The sequence below is a fragment of the Lethenteron reissneri genome, chromosome 3 (assembly GCF_015708825.2).
Source record: "Lethenteron reissneri isolate LAM-NWPU_2019-01 chromosome 3, ASM1570882v1, whole genome shotgun sequence".
NCBI lineage: Eukaryota > Metazoa > Chordata > Hyperoartia > Petromyzontiformes > Petromyzontidae > Lethenteron > Lethenteron reissneri.
Genome location: NC_083781.1, coordinates 4,218,977 through 4,234,306, shown reverse-complemented (window position 1 = coordinate 4,234,306; position 15,330 = coordinate 4,218,977). Strand labels below are relative to the sequence as shown.

The 15,330-nt window shown below is 43.5% G+C and overlaps 1 protein-coding gene across 5 annotated transcripts in view; it reads left to right on the top strand.

Annotated features, from left to right (window-relative positions):
* LOC133345308 (caskin-2-like) overlaps positions 1–15,330 on the top strand; it is a 418,730-nt gene that overhangs the window by 311,285 nt on the left and 92,115 nt on the right. For all 5 annotated transcript variants that reach the window (XM_061555995.1, XM_061555985.1, XM_061555959.1 and 2 more), the window contains 2 exons: positions 10,682–10,779; positions 11,617–11,762. In XM_061555995.1, coding sequence (XP_061411979.1) covers positions 10,682–10,779; positions 11,617–11,762 — 244 coding nt within the window. The remainder of the gene's footprint in view (positions 1–10,681; positions 10,780–11,616; positions 11,763–15,330) is intronic.

Sequence of the window (15,330 nt, the reverse complement as noted above, 5' to 3'; positions counted from 1 at the left end):
ACGATAATCCCTACTGAAGTACGCTGCCCTTTGTAAGCATGCATTTAAATAATATATTCTTTGATTATTCGCTTCCACGCAGCACTAAGGCTGTAGCTATCCGAACTGTTAAAGTTATTTTGATTTCTTTCAATGTCGATAGATTATCTAATTAGTCTTGGCCAGTAGTAGCTAGTTTTGCACAAAACTTCAACATCAAAATCAATGGAGTGTCCTTGTTGCACTAATAAACCTTATGGCGGGACCCCGGGGTCCCATAAGCCCCCGGCTCTCGCAATCAACTGCGTTGTGACGTCATTTATGTCCGTTGAAGGCGAACGATATGGCAATCTATTCCTCTCGACAAGCTCTACACGATGCGCTAATCAAAGTTTCAAAGTTTTGTTTATGACTACGGCATTCGTCCTCGCTGCTGCTGCGCTTGGACATGACAACAGAATGATCCGCGCCAGGTGGGTCAAGGTGTTTATGTGCGCGGCGGGACGGAATCGGCAAAAAATAATTAATTAATTGTGCCTTCTTGGTTCTTTCGGTAAAGTCACGTAGAAGGGAAATGATAAAATAATAAACATAAAGCATGATAAAATAATTCTCACGACGTTTCGGCCACAACGCAAGCAGCCGTCCTCAGGTGAAGAACAGGTCTGTCGGAAAGAGAGCGTCTGAATGAACACTACCAGGCTTGCCAGCGTATATTTAAGCTGGGTTGGAGGGGGAAGAGCGCCTTGACAAAGGAATTTGCATATCAAATTGAAATTAAATCGAAATTTAATAAATTGCGATTTTTGACTTCCGTTTATACGGGATCCCGGTGTCCCGCCATAAGGTTCATTTACTCACGTTTTTTCATCTTTGCGTCCTTCCGGTGCAGTCATTCAATGTTCCATCGGTGCTACGACTGTGCCATCGGTAAATCGGAGGCAAATACTTTCTCAAGCCACCTTAGTGCCGCTGTTTATACAGTCGGCAATCTTGTGAATAATCTTGGTGACGGCACATCTCCTTGTCCGACTCCTCTGCTGAATGTTCGCTTTGACGGCTCAACGATTACAGTGCTGGGAAACCCTTGCAATGACTGCCAAATGACTTTGTCCATCATTTCACTCTCACCGCTTCCCCCTATTGTAACTCACTTGAATCTACGTACATAGTGACAGTGAGTTTAACACAGAGTAGGCTTTCATCATCATTATTATCCATACTAGAGGAGGGGTTTTTTTTAGGTTAGATTGCGTAAATGTGTCGTTAAAGCTGCCACAGCCAGAGCAGGCTGTCGCCTCATGAGGCTGGTCGTTGTAATTATGATTACCATTATAATTATAATTACCATTAATTATAATTACCGGTTATTACCGGTGAAACGTCATGGTACTCGAATGGTAAATGCTGTGGGTTTACTCTCCAACGTACCGCTATTTACATACTCTTTGTTTTTTTCGGTAAAGTCACGTAGGTATAAAACAAAATAAATTAAATTAAATTGCTGAAGTGGGCAATTGTTTATTGCTGTAGATGTTCCACCTGATGACAGGCACATGTGTTGCACCCGAAACGTCGTAATTTAATTTATTTTGTTTTCTACCTACGTGACTTTACCGAAAGAACCAAAGAGGATAGATCCCTGCAGTCACGAAAACTTCAAATCAAGATTGAACCGCTATTTATGTTAACCCAAAAAAAACTATTATGGATAGTAACAGTCAGTGTGACCTCTCGTCTTGGTACACGTTTTAAAAAATTCAATGTTCAACATAGCTTCAAGTGCATGATATGTTATACTCTATGAGTATTTGCCTGCCTCAGTTGCAGTTCGCTGACGTTTTGTTCACACTTGCCAAGTTGCATCGACTGAGTGTTGCTTGTAGCCATTGCAAATGTCGACTCAAAGGAGCTGTGTACCCAGCCTTTGGGAGCTGCTCAATGATGGTCCTGCTCACATCAACACAGCAAGGAAGCAGCACATCGCCATGCGCACGGGAGGACACGGGGAGTGCCCAGAGAACACATTCCTGCGGAGGGAGCTGGTAGGAACGTTGGGTTGCTCGGTCAATGGCCAGGGTCAACGGCGGCGTGGTGTATTCCGCAAATATGGCCGACTGTGAGGGTGGGCACAAGCCGGCGTGAGTAGGTTAAACGTTGAGTTTTATAAGGGAACCACGGGGTGACCAGCCCCTCCCCACCCAGCCCCACCCCTCCCACCCCCCACCCAGCCCCACCCTCCCCACCCAGCCCCTCCCCACCCGCCCCACGCAGCCCCTTCCCACCCTCCCCTCTCCACCCAGCCCCACCCAGCCCCTCCCCACCCTCCCCACCCAGCCCCTCCCTGCACGATGGACGGACGGACACAATAATCTCCTGTGGGCTGGCGTAACCAGGAGGTTCTAACCAGTGAAACCACGGGCATGCGAGGAAGAACACTGCGTGCAGTAGGTCAGAATCGGAATGGGAATCGTTGTTTCGACTGCAGGAGGAATCCATTGAGCTGTGAAGCTGTTTTTGAACAGATGGCCAGTATGGGCGGGTTGGCAAGTTACAACAGTAAACGATAGAAAAACACCATGTGGGTGCAAAATAGAAGGAAATGGTAAGCAAGTCACTATATATACTCTTTGGGTCTTGCGGTAAAGTCACGATCGAAACGTCGTGATTTTTTATATAAAAATTTTTATCTACGTGACTGTACCGAAAGACCCAAAGAGAATGAATTCCTGTAGTCACGAAAGATTCAAATCTAGAATTGGCACATAAAGCATTTATAAAATGGTTAGTCAAACTTGATAACTCATTAAACCATTTGTAACTTTTTGTGTAATTGTAACATGTTGCCATCGTGAAATATACTGCTTTGAAATTGGGTCCATCTTTTTTAAATACCCTGTAGTTTTCTTAATTATATGTCTGACTTATCAAGCTTGGGCAAGGCAGCAAACCCCACAGCAAAACACTCACAGACCACACCAAGATAGGCCACATTAACATTGGCCTATCCATACAGAGGTAAGGACCAAAGTTACCATCACATTGGCAAATGTGACTGCTGTATCCAGCACTAATCTTCTGTTTCAGGATATTTTTTTATTGAAGGAAGATTCTCGATATTAAGGCAGGAAACAAGGTTGTTCCAAAACGTTAGCGCTGCAAAGGCCTTATCACCTGTTCCAGCTCTTGTTCTGGGGATATGTCTGCTTCAGACCTCGCTTGCTGTGCTGCCTTTCTACAGGTAGTCCATTGCCCCGCAGGTAGATGTCTCACGCACAACATGATGGATCCTTCCACGTGCTACCCGGCCACCCTGCCACCAAGCCGTGCATGCGTCGCTACGCGCCTGTCCATCGCACCCGTCCGCAACCGCCCCCCACCCCTCGGCAGACATCCTTGCGAGCTTTGCCACGTGCAGCACCGTGGTCGCACGCCGGCGTCTTATACGAGCGACGGCGGGTCGGGAGATGACGTTCGCGGCGTGTGACTTAGCGGCAATGCAGCCCTGGCGCTGCCAATTTGTCTTGAAGCACAGCAACGGCGGAGGCGACGACTTACTGCTGTCACTCGGACAGCTGTGTGCGATGGGTCGGGCCTACAGCGTGGAGATAAATGGAACGTGACCGAACGCCGCGGCACGCGCAAAGTCCCCGATTCCCCGTGTGTGCGAATGTGCGCTTCTGCCGCACTGAAAGTTCTGCGCGTCCATACAGACTCTGGCAGATGAATGGAAATTCGTGGGCTTACACTGTGAACGTGTCCACGCTTCTGGCATTGTTTGTGTACAATTCACGTTTTTTTATTAGGCGCTCCACTTTGTTTTGCCTTATTTATTTGGCTTAACAATAATGTGAAGTTAATTAACAGTTGTTGGTATATATTTTCTCGATAGCATATAAACACTTTCACATTTTCATGCAGTGGAAGTATAATTGCAGAATTATAATCCTTTCTAAATTAATATCTACGAAAGGTGTTGGTTGTTTAAACACATTAGAAATGACTTTAAGTGAAAAGTCTGAAATAAAATAGATTTTTTTTTAATGTCTGCCTCCTACATAATTACATTTTTATTTGCCATTTTAGCAAGATTACATTTTCATGGTTCAAAGCATACACAACTATAAATTACATGGTTTGTTTAAGTTAAATATCAGCTCTAATATGTTTACACTAATTTACGCTAAAGCTATATTTTGAATACAGCTTTAAATTCCTGTAATGATAATATTTACTTTAATAAACAGATGCACAATATATTATTTATGCTGACATTTATCCAATGGAACTGTTATTTGGTTTGATATCAATGCACTAAATAATCAGGTTCAACTGAACAGTGGCCACCATTTAAATTTGAGCGATTACTTTAGTGTGATGAGGCCTTCAGTCAATCATTGCGCTAATTGACAAAGCCAGTACCCAATAATCCACTAAGTGTTCAAGCAAACCGTGCACTGATGGTCTATTGATGGTCCATTGTTGGTTTACTCTTGGGGGAGAGTCTCTCAGCTAGGGTTAGTTGGACTGTGCATCAGAACATCACAGCCTAGGGCATCTACTCATCATATGCAGCATTTCAAGATATTTTCATAACAAAATAAATCAGGAGACACGATGCCCCCTTCATGTATCCGTACCTCCACGTAAAAAAAGTATTTTTTTAGACATCCTGTGAGCCACACAGCCTTCTGGGAAAGCATGGTCTTAGCCACATCGGTGCAATAGAATCATACTCAGTGTCTCATCAGCAGTCAGGCTTGCATGGAGCAATGCAGGTGAACTGCAAGGTGTTTACTTTGCGTGATGTATGTTATCGTTTTGCGCTGAACTGGGACCCATATCTAACAGATGTGTTCTTGCTCATAAGCCTCTGACAGCTCGCCAAAATTAGTTTAATGCGAGCTTGACTGCTGATTAAACACTGAATGTCAACATCGTTGTCCGAAGTTTTCTTTATTAAATTATCGCGAGATAATGTTAGTCTGAAAATACATCTGTCCAAAGAACTAAAACATATTTTTACGCAGAAGAGATTTTTACTTTTACCCATAATGCTTCCACAGCAAGATATAATGAATTTGTGATGAGTTTTTTCTTAGATGTCAATCACCCTCATTCGTATTGCAATTCATTACTATACTTATGAATATTTGCATTAATTCATTAATGATACAGACCAGTGATTGCATGGGAGAGGTGAGTTCAGTCTGGTAGAAAAGTGTAGCAAATCATCATTACTTTCATTTGGATTATATTGTAGTGGTATATTATATTTTTTAAGAAAAATACATTATACCACTACCTGACAAAGCCAATCAAATCAAGTTGTCACGTGAGCAAATATGCAAATTGATTAGGTTCATCAGCAAAACCGGAATGTTGATAATTAAGAACAATTGTTAAAATCGGTATCTACTTCCGAGATAGTAGATAACACATTCACTATTTTGTACATTTTTTGGTAACTTTTTTACATGATATCCTACATGATCCAATCCGAAATATAAGTTTTTATTAAAATGTGGGTCATGAAAGTCTACGTACGAAATTGTATAAATTCATAGTGGGATCATCACATCGCAGGATCGGGAGCCGGGAGGCCTTCATCCACCAGTGGATTGCCCGTGGCCGATAATGGCGATGATTGCAGGGTGTTAAATTTCAGACTTAATGTCATCTTCCTTGTTGATCTTCAAAGAACACCACCGCCGATGATTGATGCCCACAGAGCAGATTAAATCTTCACTTGTTGTCATCTCATCCGTATGCCTGGGCTTCCTGCATCAAAGTGCATTTGCAGAGCGGGCATTGAGATGTCGTGGAGAATTTAGGTTAGCGCGCGCTTGCCACTGAACCAGTTAAAAGGTCGAGTTTAGTTATCATAGCCACGTGGTGCTTGCATGGGGGATTGATGCTACTTCTGCAGCTGACATGGACGTGAAAGAACATTTCGCGCACTTTCAGATGCTCTTCTGCGGCCGTCTGGAACATTCTTCCTTTAGATATTACGAAGCCAGTGGAGCTTTGCACTTTTAAATGATCTAGATTTGAAAACTCGTTTTTTTAGAACTGCTTTTTGCGTTTAGATTGTTGGCCTTCTCTCTCACCTCGGATTATCATGGCTGGCTTCGTATGGCGCGAAAGAAGTTCAGCATACAAATATACACGAGCCAGCCATTTTTGTGCTGGCATATACAGTTCAAAAATCGAAATATACAATATTGTACGATACTAAATTCCTAATAGATATGCCTATGTAACCACTATTGGCCATGCAATATTTGAGCACGGGATGTAGAAATGGATGTCAAAGTAATTGACATTGCATGGGGTTACGTTGACTTAGACGATGATGATAATGCACTCAGACAGACAGGGGGATCATCACATTGGCTTGCAAAGACGCGCAGGTGGAAAACCCGTGAAGCAAATGTCTCTTCGGTGAGTGTGCAGATCAGCAGACGGGAGCTCAATGTGTGAATGAACCAGAGGTGTGGACTCGAGTCATGTGACTTGGACTCGAGTCAGACTCGAGTCATGAATTTGATGACTTCAGACTCGACTTGGACTTGCATAACAATGACTTTGTCCCACCTCTGAGGTGTGGACTCGAGTCATGTGACTTGGACTCGAGTCAGACTCGAGTCATGAATTTGATGACTTCAGACTCGACTTGGACTTGCATAACAATGACTTTGTCCCACCTCTGAGGTGTGGACTCGAGTCATGTGACTTGGACTCGAGTCAGACTCGAGTCATGAATTTGATGACTTCAGACTCGACTTGGACTTGCATAACAATGATTTTGTCCCACCTCTGAGGTGTGGACTCGAGTCATGTGACTTGGACTCGAGTCAGACTCGAGTCATGAATTTGATGACTTCAGACTCGACTTGGACTTGCATAACAATGACTTTGTCCCACCTCTGAGGTGTGGACTCGAGTCATGTGACTTGGACTCGAGTCAGACTCGAGTCATGAATTTGATGACTTCAGACTCGACTTGGACTTGCATAACAATGACTTTGTCCCACCTCTGAGGTGTGGACTCGAGTCATGTGACTTGGACTCGAGTCAGACTCGAGTCATGAATTTGATGACTTCAGACTCGACTTGGACTTGCATAACAATGATTTTGTCCCACCTCTGAGGTGTGGACTCGAGTCATGTGACTTGGACTCGAGTCAGACTCGAGTCATGAATTTGATGACTTCAGACTCGACTTGGACTTGCATAACAATGACTTTGTCCCACCTCTGAGGTGTGGACTCGAGTCATGTGACTTGGACTCGAGTCAGACTCGAGTCATGAATTTGATGACTTCAGACTCGACTTGGACTTGCATAACAATGACTTTGTCCCACCTCTGAGGTGTGGACTCGAGTCATGTGACTTGGACTCGAGTCAGACTCGAGTCATGAATTTGATGACTTCAGACTCGACTTGGACTTGCATAACAATGACTTTGTCCCACCTCTGGAATGAACAGAGTTTGAAAGCAGCGCAGATAGCATTAGCGCTCGTAGAATGGAATTCAAAGTTTGCCGCCGATCTTTGGACGGGAGGTGTTTCCGTCGTGTTCTCCTCCCCGTGCCCAAGCGGGAGATGTTCCCCTTCACGCCGAGCGTGCGGGAGTGCGAGAGACTGTGTGCGCCAAACCTCGTGGGTGTCCCGGCAGATAACACTGGTCAACAAACTTTTTCTGGCATAAGGTATTCCAACGGTTTTTAATGTAATTTTGGGGTGCTGATTCCAAATCTGGCATCAGTTTTTGTCTATCACATCAGGTTTTTGAGATATCAAATATTGCATTTTCAATAAAAACAGCAAATTTATGCTCATATACGAATAGCTAAACAGACATCCATACAAGAATAAGATAAGATACAATATACAATAATAATTAAACAAACATTTAATGAGCCGTAGCACAAAGTGACTGCATATATAATCATCTGTAAAGAGAGAGCCCCACGTTGAGAGAGAGAGTATCAAACGTTTTCAGATTTAAATGTTTTTGGATGTCTGACATTTTTTTACCTTTCGGCCCAAGTACAGATTTCACTTCCGATTTGCATGCATGCCATTTTTTAATACATAGTTTCGGGACAAAATGAAATCATTGCAACAATTTCAAATACACGCGGTCCCCACTTTTACGACACGATGCGTTCCTGGAAACCCGATCGTAAATCGGACCCCTATTTTCCTATAGGCGTTAGAAGCAGTAGAAACATGACTTGCCCGATACAGTATGTTTTTCCTTTCATCAGCCATATTTAACGGTGTTTAATCGGTAAAAAAAATCCCACAAAAACAACACCTCCACGCCGAGTCACATCGTAAACCAGACAGACTCTGTTCAAGATGCATCGTGAATCAGGTTTCTGTGTCGTTAATCGATCGATGGTGGCGTTATGTAGACGTCGTAAATGTGGAACGTCGTAAACCGAAGACCACCTGTATTAATCGTTGGATTCATATTTTTTTCACGCAAAGTTCCATCAGTAAGACTACGGTCCTCATGAAACAAAAATGTCAACTTTATTTGAATAATTTAAACAAAAGTGCCGCCACACATTGGCAAAAACGACGGCACTTTTGTCACGAACAGCACAGAAGTGACGCGATAGACGTGATCTCGCTTCCCACGATGTCAAAATCGTTTTTTCATCAATCCACATTTGTACTTTTTATTCTGCATTGACCAAAATTTTATATTTAGTCCACATTCTTTGGACTCGTTGCATTGATCCAAAACACATTCTCAAATACAGAGGCTTTACTCTGAATACGACCTTGCACGTTGATAGCTCTCTCATGTGCGTTTTTTGTTCCCCGAAAGCAAAGTTTTATTAAACATACACAATTGTGCAGCATACTCCAAGGGCACAACCGCAGAAAAGACTCAAGTGCAAAAAACACGTTTTACCACAGGCCTTCTTGTTTGGATGTCTATTTGGTGTTTGAACGTCTTGACATCTATATTCATGCTGGAAAGCGTAAAGCTTGCAATGTTTTTCATAGTCTTGATTCTGCCAAAACAATGGGTCACAGAGAAACACAAAAACACGTAAAAAAAACGTGTGGTGTCAGTGAAAATCTAAGATGAATGTATGTATTGTTTAACTTCTTTCGAACCGTACGTGACCAACCGTGCTAATCGGAGGTGTCGTAAGAATGGAGTTGGCGAGTGAACGAGTGGTTGGTGTTCGGGTGGCCAGCAGAGCAGTTCCACCGTAAACTCTGCAACCAAAACATGGGGCCAAGTCAAGTGATGATGACATTAAAAGGAATCTTTATCAAACTTTGTAGCGTGCCGCGTGCACTCGGACTGTTAACAATTCACATTCCCCCGCTCCTTCTCACGAATCGCCTCCGATGGAGCGCGGTTGGCTACGTAAGTTGTGAATAGTCATGATCACGGATCACAAGGCAAGTCAGGAAACGATTATTGTGTATCTTTGTTTGTACATTGTTGTGAATGTAGCGGGGCTCTCGTGCTTGTTTGGGTCGCTTGGAAGCCATGATTTCATGAATCCGAGAACATACAGGAGTTCTTGCGCACGCGATTCGATGCACGTATTGCGAACTTCGGATGAGACGTTAATCGATGGATCGATCAATCAATACTCCCCTAATATGCACAATACACGTCCTGCGTGTGATTTGAACGATAAATAATTACCGGATCACTTTGTAGCCTCATCAGGAATATTGATTGATGATCACACACGGTTGGTAAATAGTGAAAATATATTTTTGGAGATTCCAATTGCACAATTTGATACATTTGTGGGGAGAATTTTTGGAATGAAACATCAGAATCATCGGCTCCTACTTGCAAAACTAACACCCGAGTCACTTTGTGCTGCACAAGGAGAGCTACCACCCCGAGGGGTGCCCTTTGAAATGTGTCGAGGTGAGATGTGATGCAGAGCACTCTGAAACGCCCCGGTGCATTAGGTGCTATATCGAAAACTAATTATTCCCATTACCAATATAAAATGTCATCGTTGTGTGCTGCAGATTTTGCAGCACGCAAACACACGAGCAGCTACAACGATACACAGCACGGCTGTGTAGAACGGCCCTAACAACAGTCGGCCAGATGTCAAAACATATCCCTCTGTGCTCACCACAGGATAACAGTCATCATCATGGGTTGATTTCTTTTTTTTACCCCCTACCCATTTCAGAAATGTATGTATGTATGTTGAATTTTTCTAGATTTGAAGTTTTCGTGACGTCATGTAGGTGAAAACAATAAAAAATAGTTGTTAGTTTTAATTTTTTAATTTTATTGTTTTCACCTACATGACGTTGAACTTTTTTCGCACCATAAGTAGGCAACCGTGTTTATCGGAGGTGCGGGGGAAGGACAACAAACTAAATACAAAAAGCAGTTGAACTAACCAAACTATGTTATAAATTTTGCCAGGTAAGGCCCACTGAGCTACATATATAGCTCTTTTTCAGAAGCGACCTGGCCACAAATGATAGCTCAACGAAGTGGCCCACAATAGCAGCCAAATACACTCAATGCATACTTACAAACGTGTGGAGGGGGGAAATAAAACGGAGGACCCGGAGCAAAAAATCCACACGACCACAGTTCATCAAATCATCAAAGTTTGTGTGTCACCCGCATTCGAGGGCTGACGTCCGTCACAAACATCGTTCGTGTCTTTTCGTGCAGGTTCTCCGCCCTCCATCACGCAGCCCTCAATGGGAACACGGAGATAATGAACCTTCTTCTGGAGGCCCAGGCCCACGTGGACATGAAAGATAACAAAGGTACAATGTCGGTTTATTACAGTATTTTCTATACCCCCTCCGATTTGAAAAAGGCACAATTTTGTATATGCACGTATTTATAGAAGATACGAAGAAAAATATATATTTAAAAGAGAATTTACAATGAGATTTTGTAAGGGCGGCTTTAAAGCACTGTATCCCAGCATGCCCCCGTGCATGTAGGCACAGTGTAATTGCTGCCTATGCATATACTTGTATATATATGAATAAACTGTTAAATCATTTTTGGAAAATGCCCTTTCCTCATTCAGGAACGCCTGAATCTCAAAACTCATTTCAGGTGGGGCCCCACATTTCGACGGTTGGCCGATATTATGGATGTGGATGGAAACTGAAGTGTCCAAAGAAAACCCATGCATGCCTGGCGATAACACTCAAATCTCCACACGAATAGAAGAAAAAAACATTCTGTATTCCCATTTCCTGATCTCACAGTCCAAGCCAACAACACTTGGCATTCCACAGCAAACTCCAATATGAGTGCTAACCAGGCTCAACCACAACCACGCTTACCCTCTTGAGCTCTAATGAGATTGGGCGCGTTTAATGCGACTTGGTTATCGGCAAATGCGTGGAAGGGAAGTTAGGGGAAGTGGAAGGAAATGGATCCATCGGTGGGACAATGCGAGCGGTTGCACAGGATTCTCCGTAATAGCTGCACGAGATTGCACACGTCGGAAAGCATCTGCCATGGGCATCAACCCTCATTCAGGAGGGTGACACGTGATGGATAGAATTGTGCATTTCTGTGAGTGTGTTTTTTTGTGTTGTTTTTTTTTATGATTGTTATCGTTGTTGTTGTTATTCTCACAACAGGCCTCAGGCCTCTGCACTACGCGGCCTGGCAGGGAAAGGTGGAGCCTTTGCGGATTCTTCTCAAGGCCGGCTCGTCTGTGAACCTGCAGTCTGGCGACGGGCAGATCCCACTGCACCTCTCCGTGCAGAATGGACACTACCAAGTGGTGAGGCTGCTCCTCTCCTGCTCATCACCGTCACGTCCAATGGGAGCAAATGCCGCAATAGCCGCCTTTGTTTAAGGGAGGCCATAAAAAAATCGAACTTGACTTCGTGCTCAAAATGACAATTCGGGTGGTACTCATCTCCTGTTTACAGCCCTGGAGCCAGTGACGGAAATTCCTCATTCCTAGGGCGGAGGCATAGGACAAAGATGGATTCTGGCTTAGCAATTATTGGAAGGATTTGATAAACCATTTCGGGTCTTAATTGATTGTGTTCACGCTTACGGTGACTTTCAGACCGCATTCCATTTTCTGCTCCCCCCTCCTCTTTACCGAACATAGATGGACTCGTCCATCTGGCAAACTGCCAAATCGCTGTCTGTGGTGCTGATGTTAGGAAAAACCACCACTTTTTTCAAATTTTCTTGCTGTGGATTTCACACCTAATGATGATTGCTTGTGTTGCAGTCGAAACGTCGTGAGAATTTGTATTGTTTTATATTATTTTATTATTTCCCTTCTACGTGGCTTTACCGAAAGAACCAAGAATAGGACAAGCACAGATGTCTTTCCCAATAAAGTGGTGCTTATTGTATTGACCACAGAGGGATGATGGGCTGAGTCAACTTCCAGCCAGGATTTTAAACGTGCAGCCTTCTGATTGCGAGCCGCTCGCTCCACCGCCGAGCTACACAGGCCGGAGCACAACATGCAGTACACGAGAGGTCCTCTGATTCACAGAGTCTGCGAAAACTCAGATTATATTTGGCCCTTTTCATCCCGAGCATTGCAAAACGCCTTCCTATTGGCAAATTCATCCCGTTGTCTGCGACTAATTGCTTTTTTTCCCCCACGGAGACGTGAAGTAAAATTACGGATGACCCCACAGATAATGGGGTGTACGATGTGTCGCTGTGGATAAAAGGGAGGTCTGTTGTACTGATGAGGTTTTTTTTAATACACATACTTATTGCAAATTACTCATTTTGCTAAGTCGGTTTTCAAAAAATGGATGATTGTTGTTAGTTACAGTGGTGCATTTGATGCATTGGTATCACTGTGCCTCTCATGCCGAGGACCCATTCTTTTTGAAGCAATGATTTTGGCAACCTGCTTCACAAAGCTTGAAAAAAACAGTGCCTTCTCGTTGAAGAGATATCTCCCTGCTGTGTAAAAGGGCCATTGCCTTAAACGTCTTCTATTACTATAGGAAATATTGGTTTCTTTTGATGACAGTGTTATTGATGAACTTGTTGAGTTTTCTGTTATTTGTCCTTGTGCATCACTGCCAATGCGGTATCATAATATTTCAGCCCACACGTCAAACACGGGTGTTAAAAGAAAAAAAAACTTGTCCTGATACGTTAGAGTCTTATCAATTTCACAGCTTTTTTCTCTCAGTTAATCAGTGGGTCTACATCAAGCAGGTTTTGCCCAAACATGTGCCCCCCGAAAGCTGACTTTGGATTGACGCAACGGCTACTCGTGTCCTTTTAAATATACGCCGCTGCTGCTATTTATGATGAAGTTGTGTGTCAGCTCGCCACTGCTTGATCTGAGCGGCGGCTTTAAAAAGGCCATTACGCACACGGCGGCGCTAACCCCTTTGCAGCGGGACCTGACACTCCGCCAGCCTGAAGCTGCGATTGCCAATGGTTGCCTTTGCAGGTTTTCACAATCAATGACAACGCTACCTGTATTGTTTGTTTGTATGAACGCGAAAACACAATTACCTTTTGAACCCATCAGCCCATTGGCTTTACAGACCGCCCATCATCTCAAGCGGCGTTTGCTTTAGGAAATCAATCTCTGGTCTAGTTTCGATCTCATTGGTCTCATCAGCACAGCCAAGCATTGGTTAAACAAATGCTGCTCGATTACCAAATTGTATTGCCACAAGCCCTCCATATAAACTGCGCATATAACAACCATAAAACTTGGCAAGTTTTTACAGGAATATGCTCGTACGCATTATATATCGCGCGTTGAGTAAAGTGTTTTGGTTGTTTTCAGGCCGCTCATTAATAATTAATTCATCACTTTTGTTTATTTGCTTTGAAGCTTAGCTGGGCTTACAGTTCGTCCATTGGCCCTTCCTATTTACGGCACTTATTTGATGACTGCTTTAATTACTCTTTTGTTTGCCTCGTGGTTCAATTTCGTTTCCTTTGAAATGCACCACCAGGCAGTCACAGTACTCAGGTGCTTAGGTAAAGAGCATCTATCAGTTGTTTTTTTCAATTTCCTTTGAACTCTCGTTGGTCTTGGTCTGCCCGTCAGACCGGCACACCAAGTGTCATGCTGCACACACACAATCATTCTTATCTTGGCGTTGAACGGGGGTGGGGAGCGGGGAGTGCTGACATGTTGCCAACACCATCTGGTCATCCAGAAGCATTTTTTCAACACATTTTTGACTCTCCTGATGAGACCCAGGAGATCAAAACCAGACCGCGGATTTCTTTCTGAGGCACGCGCCGCTCGATGACGTTGGTCTGAAGAGCCAATGGGGCTGTTGGATTACAGATTGAAATGTAATTGTGTGTGTATAAATGTAAATGTGTATATATATATCTGGAGGCACGGATTGGAGCTACACTTACATTTGTTTTATTCTTCATCAGATGTCATCTACTCACAAAGTAATGTAACGTATTAACTGTTTGGACGAAGGCCTCCCCGTACCTTGTCAATAATGGGGGGGTTGTTTGACCATACTTCACCAATCCTGGTCAGTGTGCCGGTTTAGATTTCATTCACCCCTGATGGTAACCACGGCTGGGAATTCAACTCGGGTTGCTGGGCTCTATAGTTGCACCCCTCCACCGCAGTCAGAGCTTGCAGAGTTGAGAAATAAAATGGTCGCGAAATATTTCATTTGCGAATGAACGCAGACAGGCGACACGAAGCCGCTGATCCTCGTGTCTCCAACACAGTGTTGCTGCCAGTGCCTCAGAGAACTTAGGGTGCAATCTCGTCTTCAGAGAAGAAATAGCAATTTATGATTGCGATATTATTGTCAAGTTGTTGCTGTTGTTATCACGAATGATAAAATGCAATTCATAACTTGTGTCAGTTCACACTATCAGCCCAAAAAATATCTATTTAAAAATGTAAATAAGCAGTCAATATATCTCTTTTTCATTCGCCTCTCATTGGCCCCAAGGTCTCCTGGAAGTGCATCATTTCAGCAGTATTGATTCAATACAAGCAAAACTCTGGATTGGTTTCATTCAGTCGAGTCAGGCTCACTGGTGAACCGTCCAGATAATAATCAAGGCAAGGACCCCCTCTTTAAGATATGGGTCCTCGTTTGGCGATAATTCATATAATACTGAGCACAACTATTTCTTATATTCTCCTCCACAAGTACCCTCGTAATTAGTCTGTGTTATATATGTAAAGTATAGGTAGGCTTTAGCACGTAGGCTTTCGCGACCAATATCATCCAATAGGGATTACCGTTTTTACGGCTATTTAATACACACAATAGACAGGAAGGACAAGATCAAAGGGCTCGCATAATGCACATGCATAATGCACGTTGCCTCAGTAATCCCGTCCCCCCCCC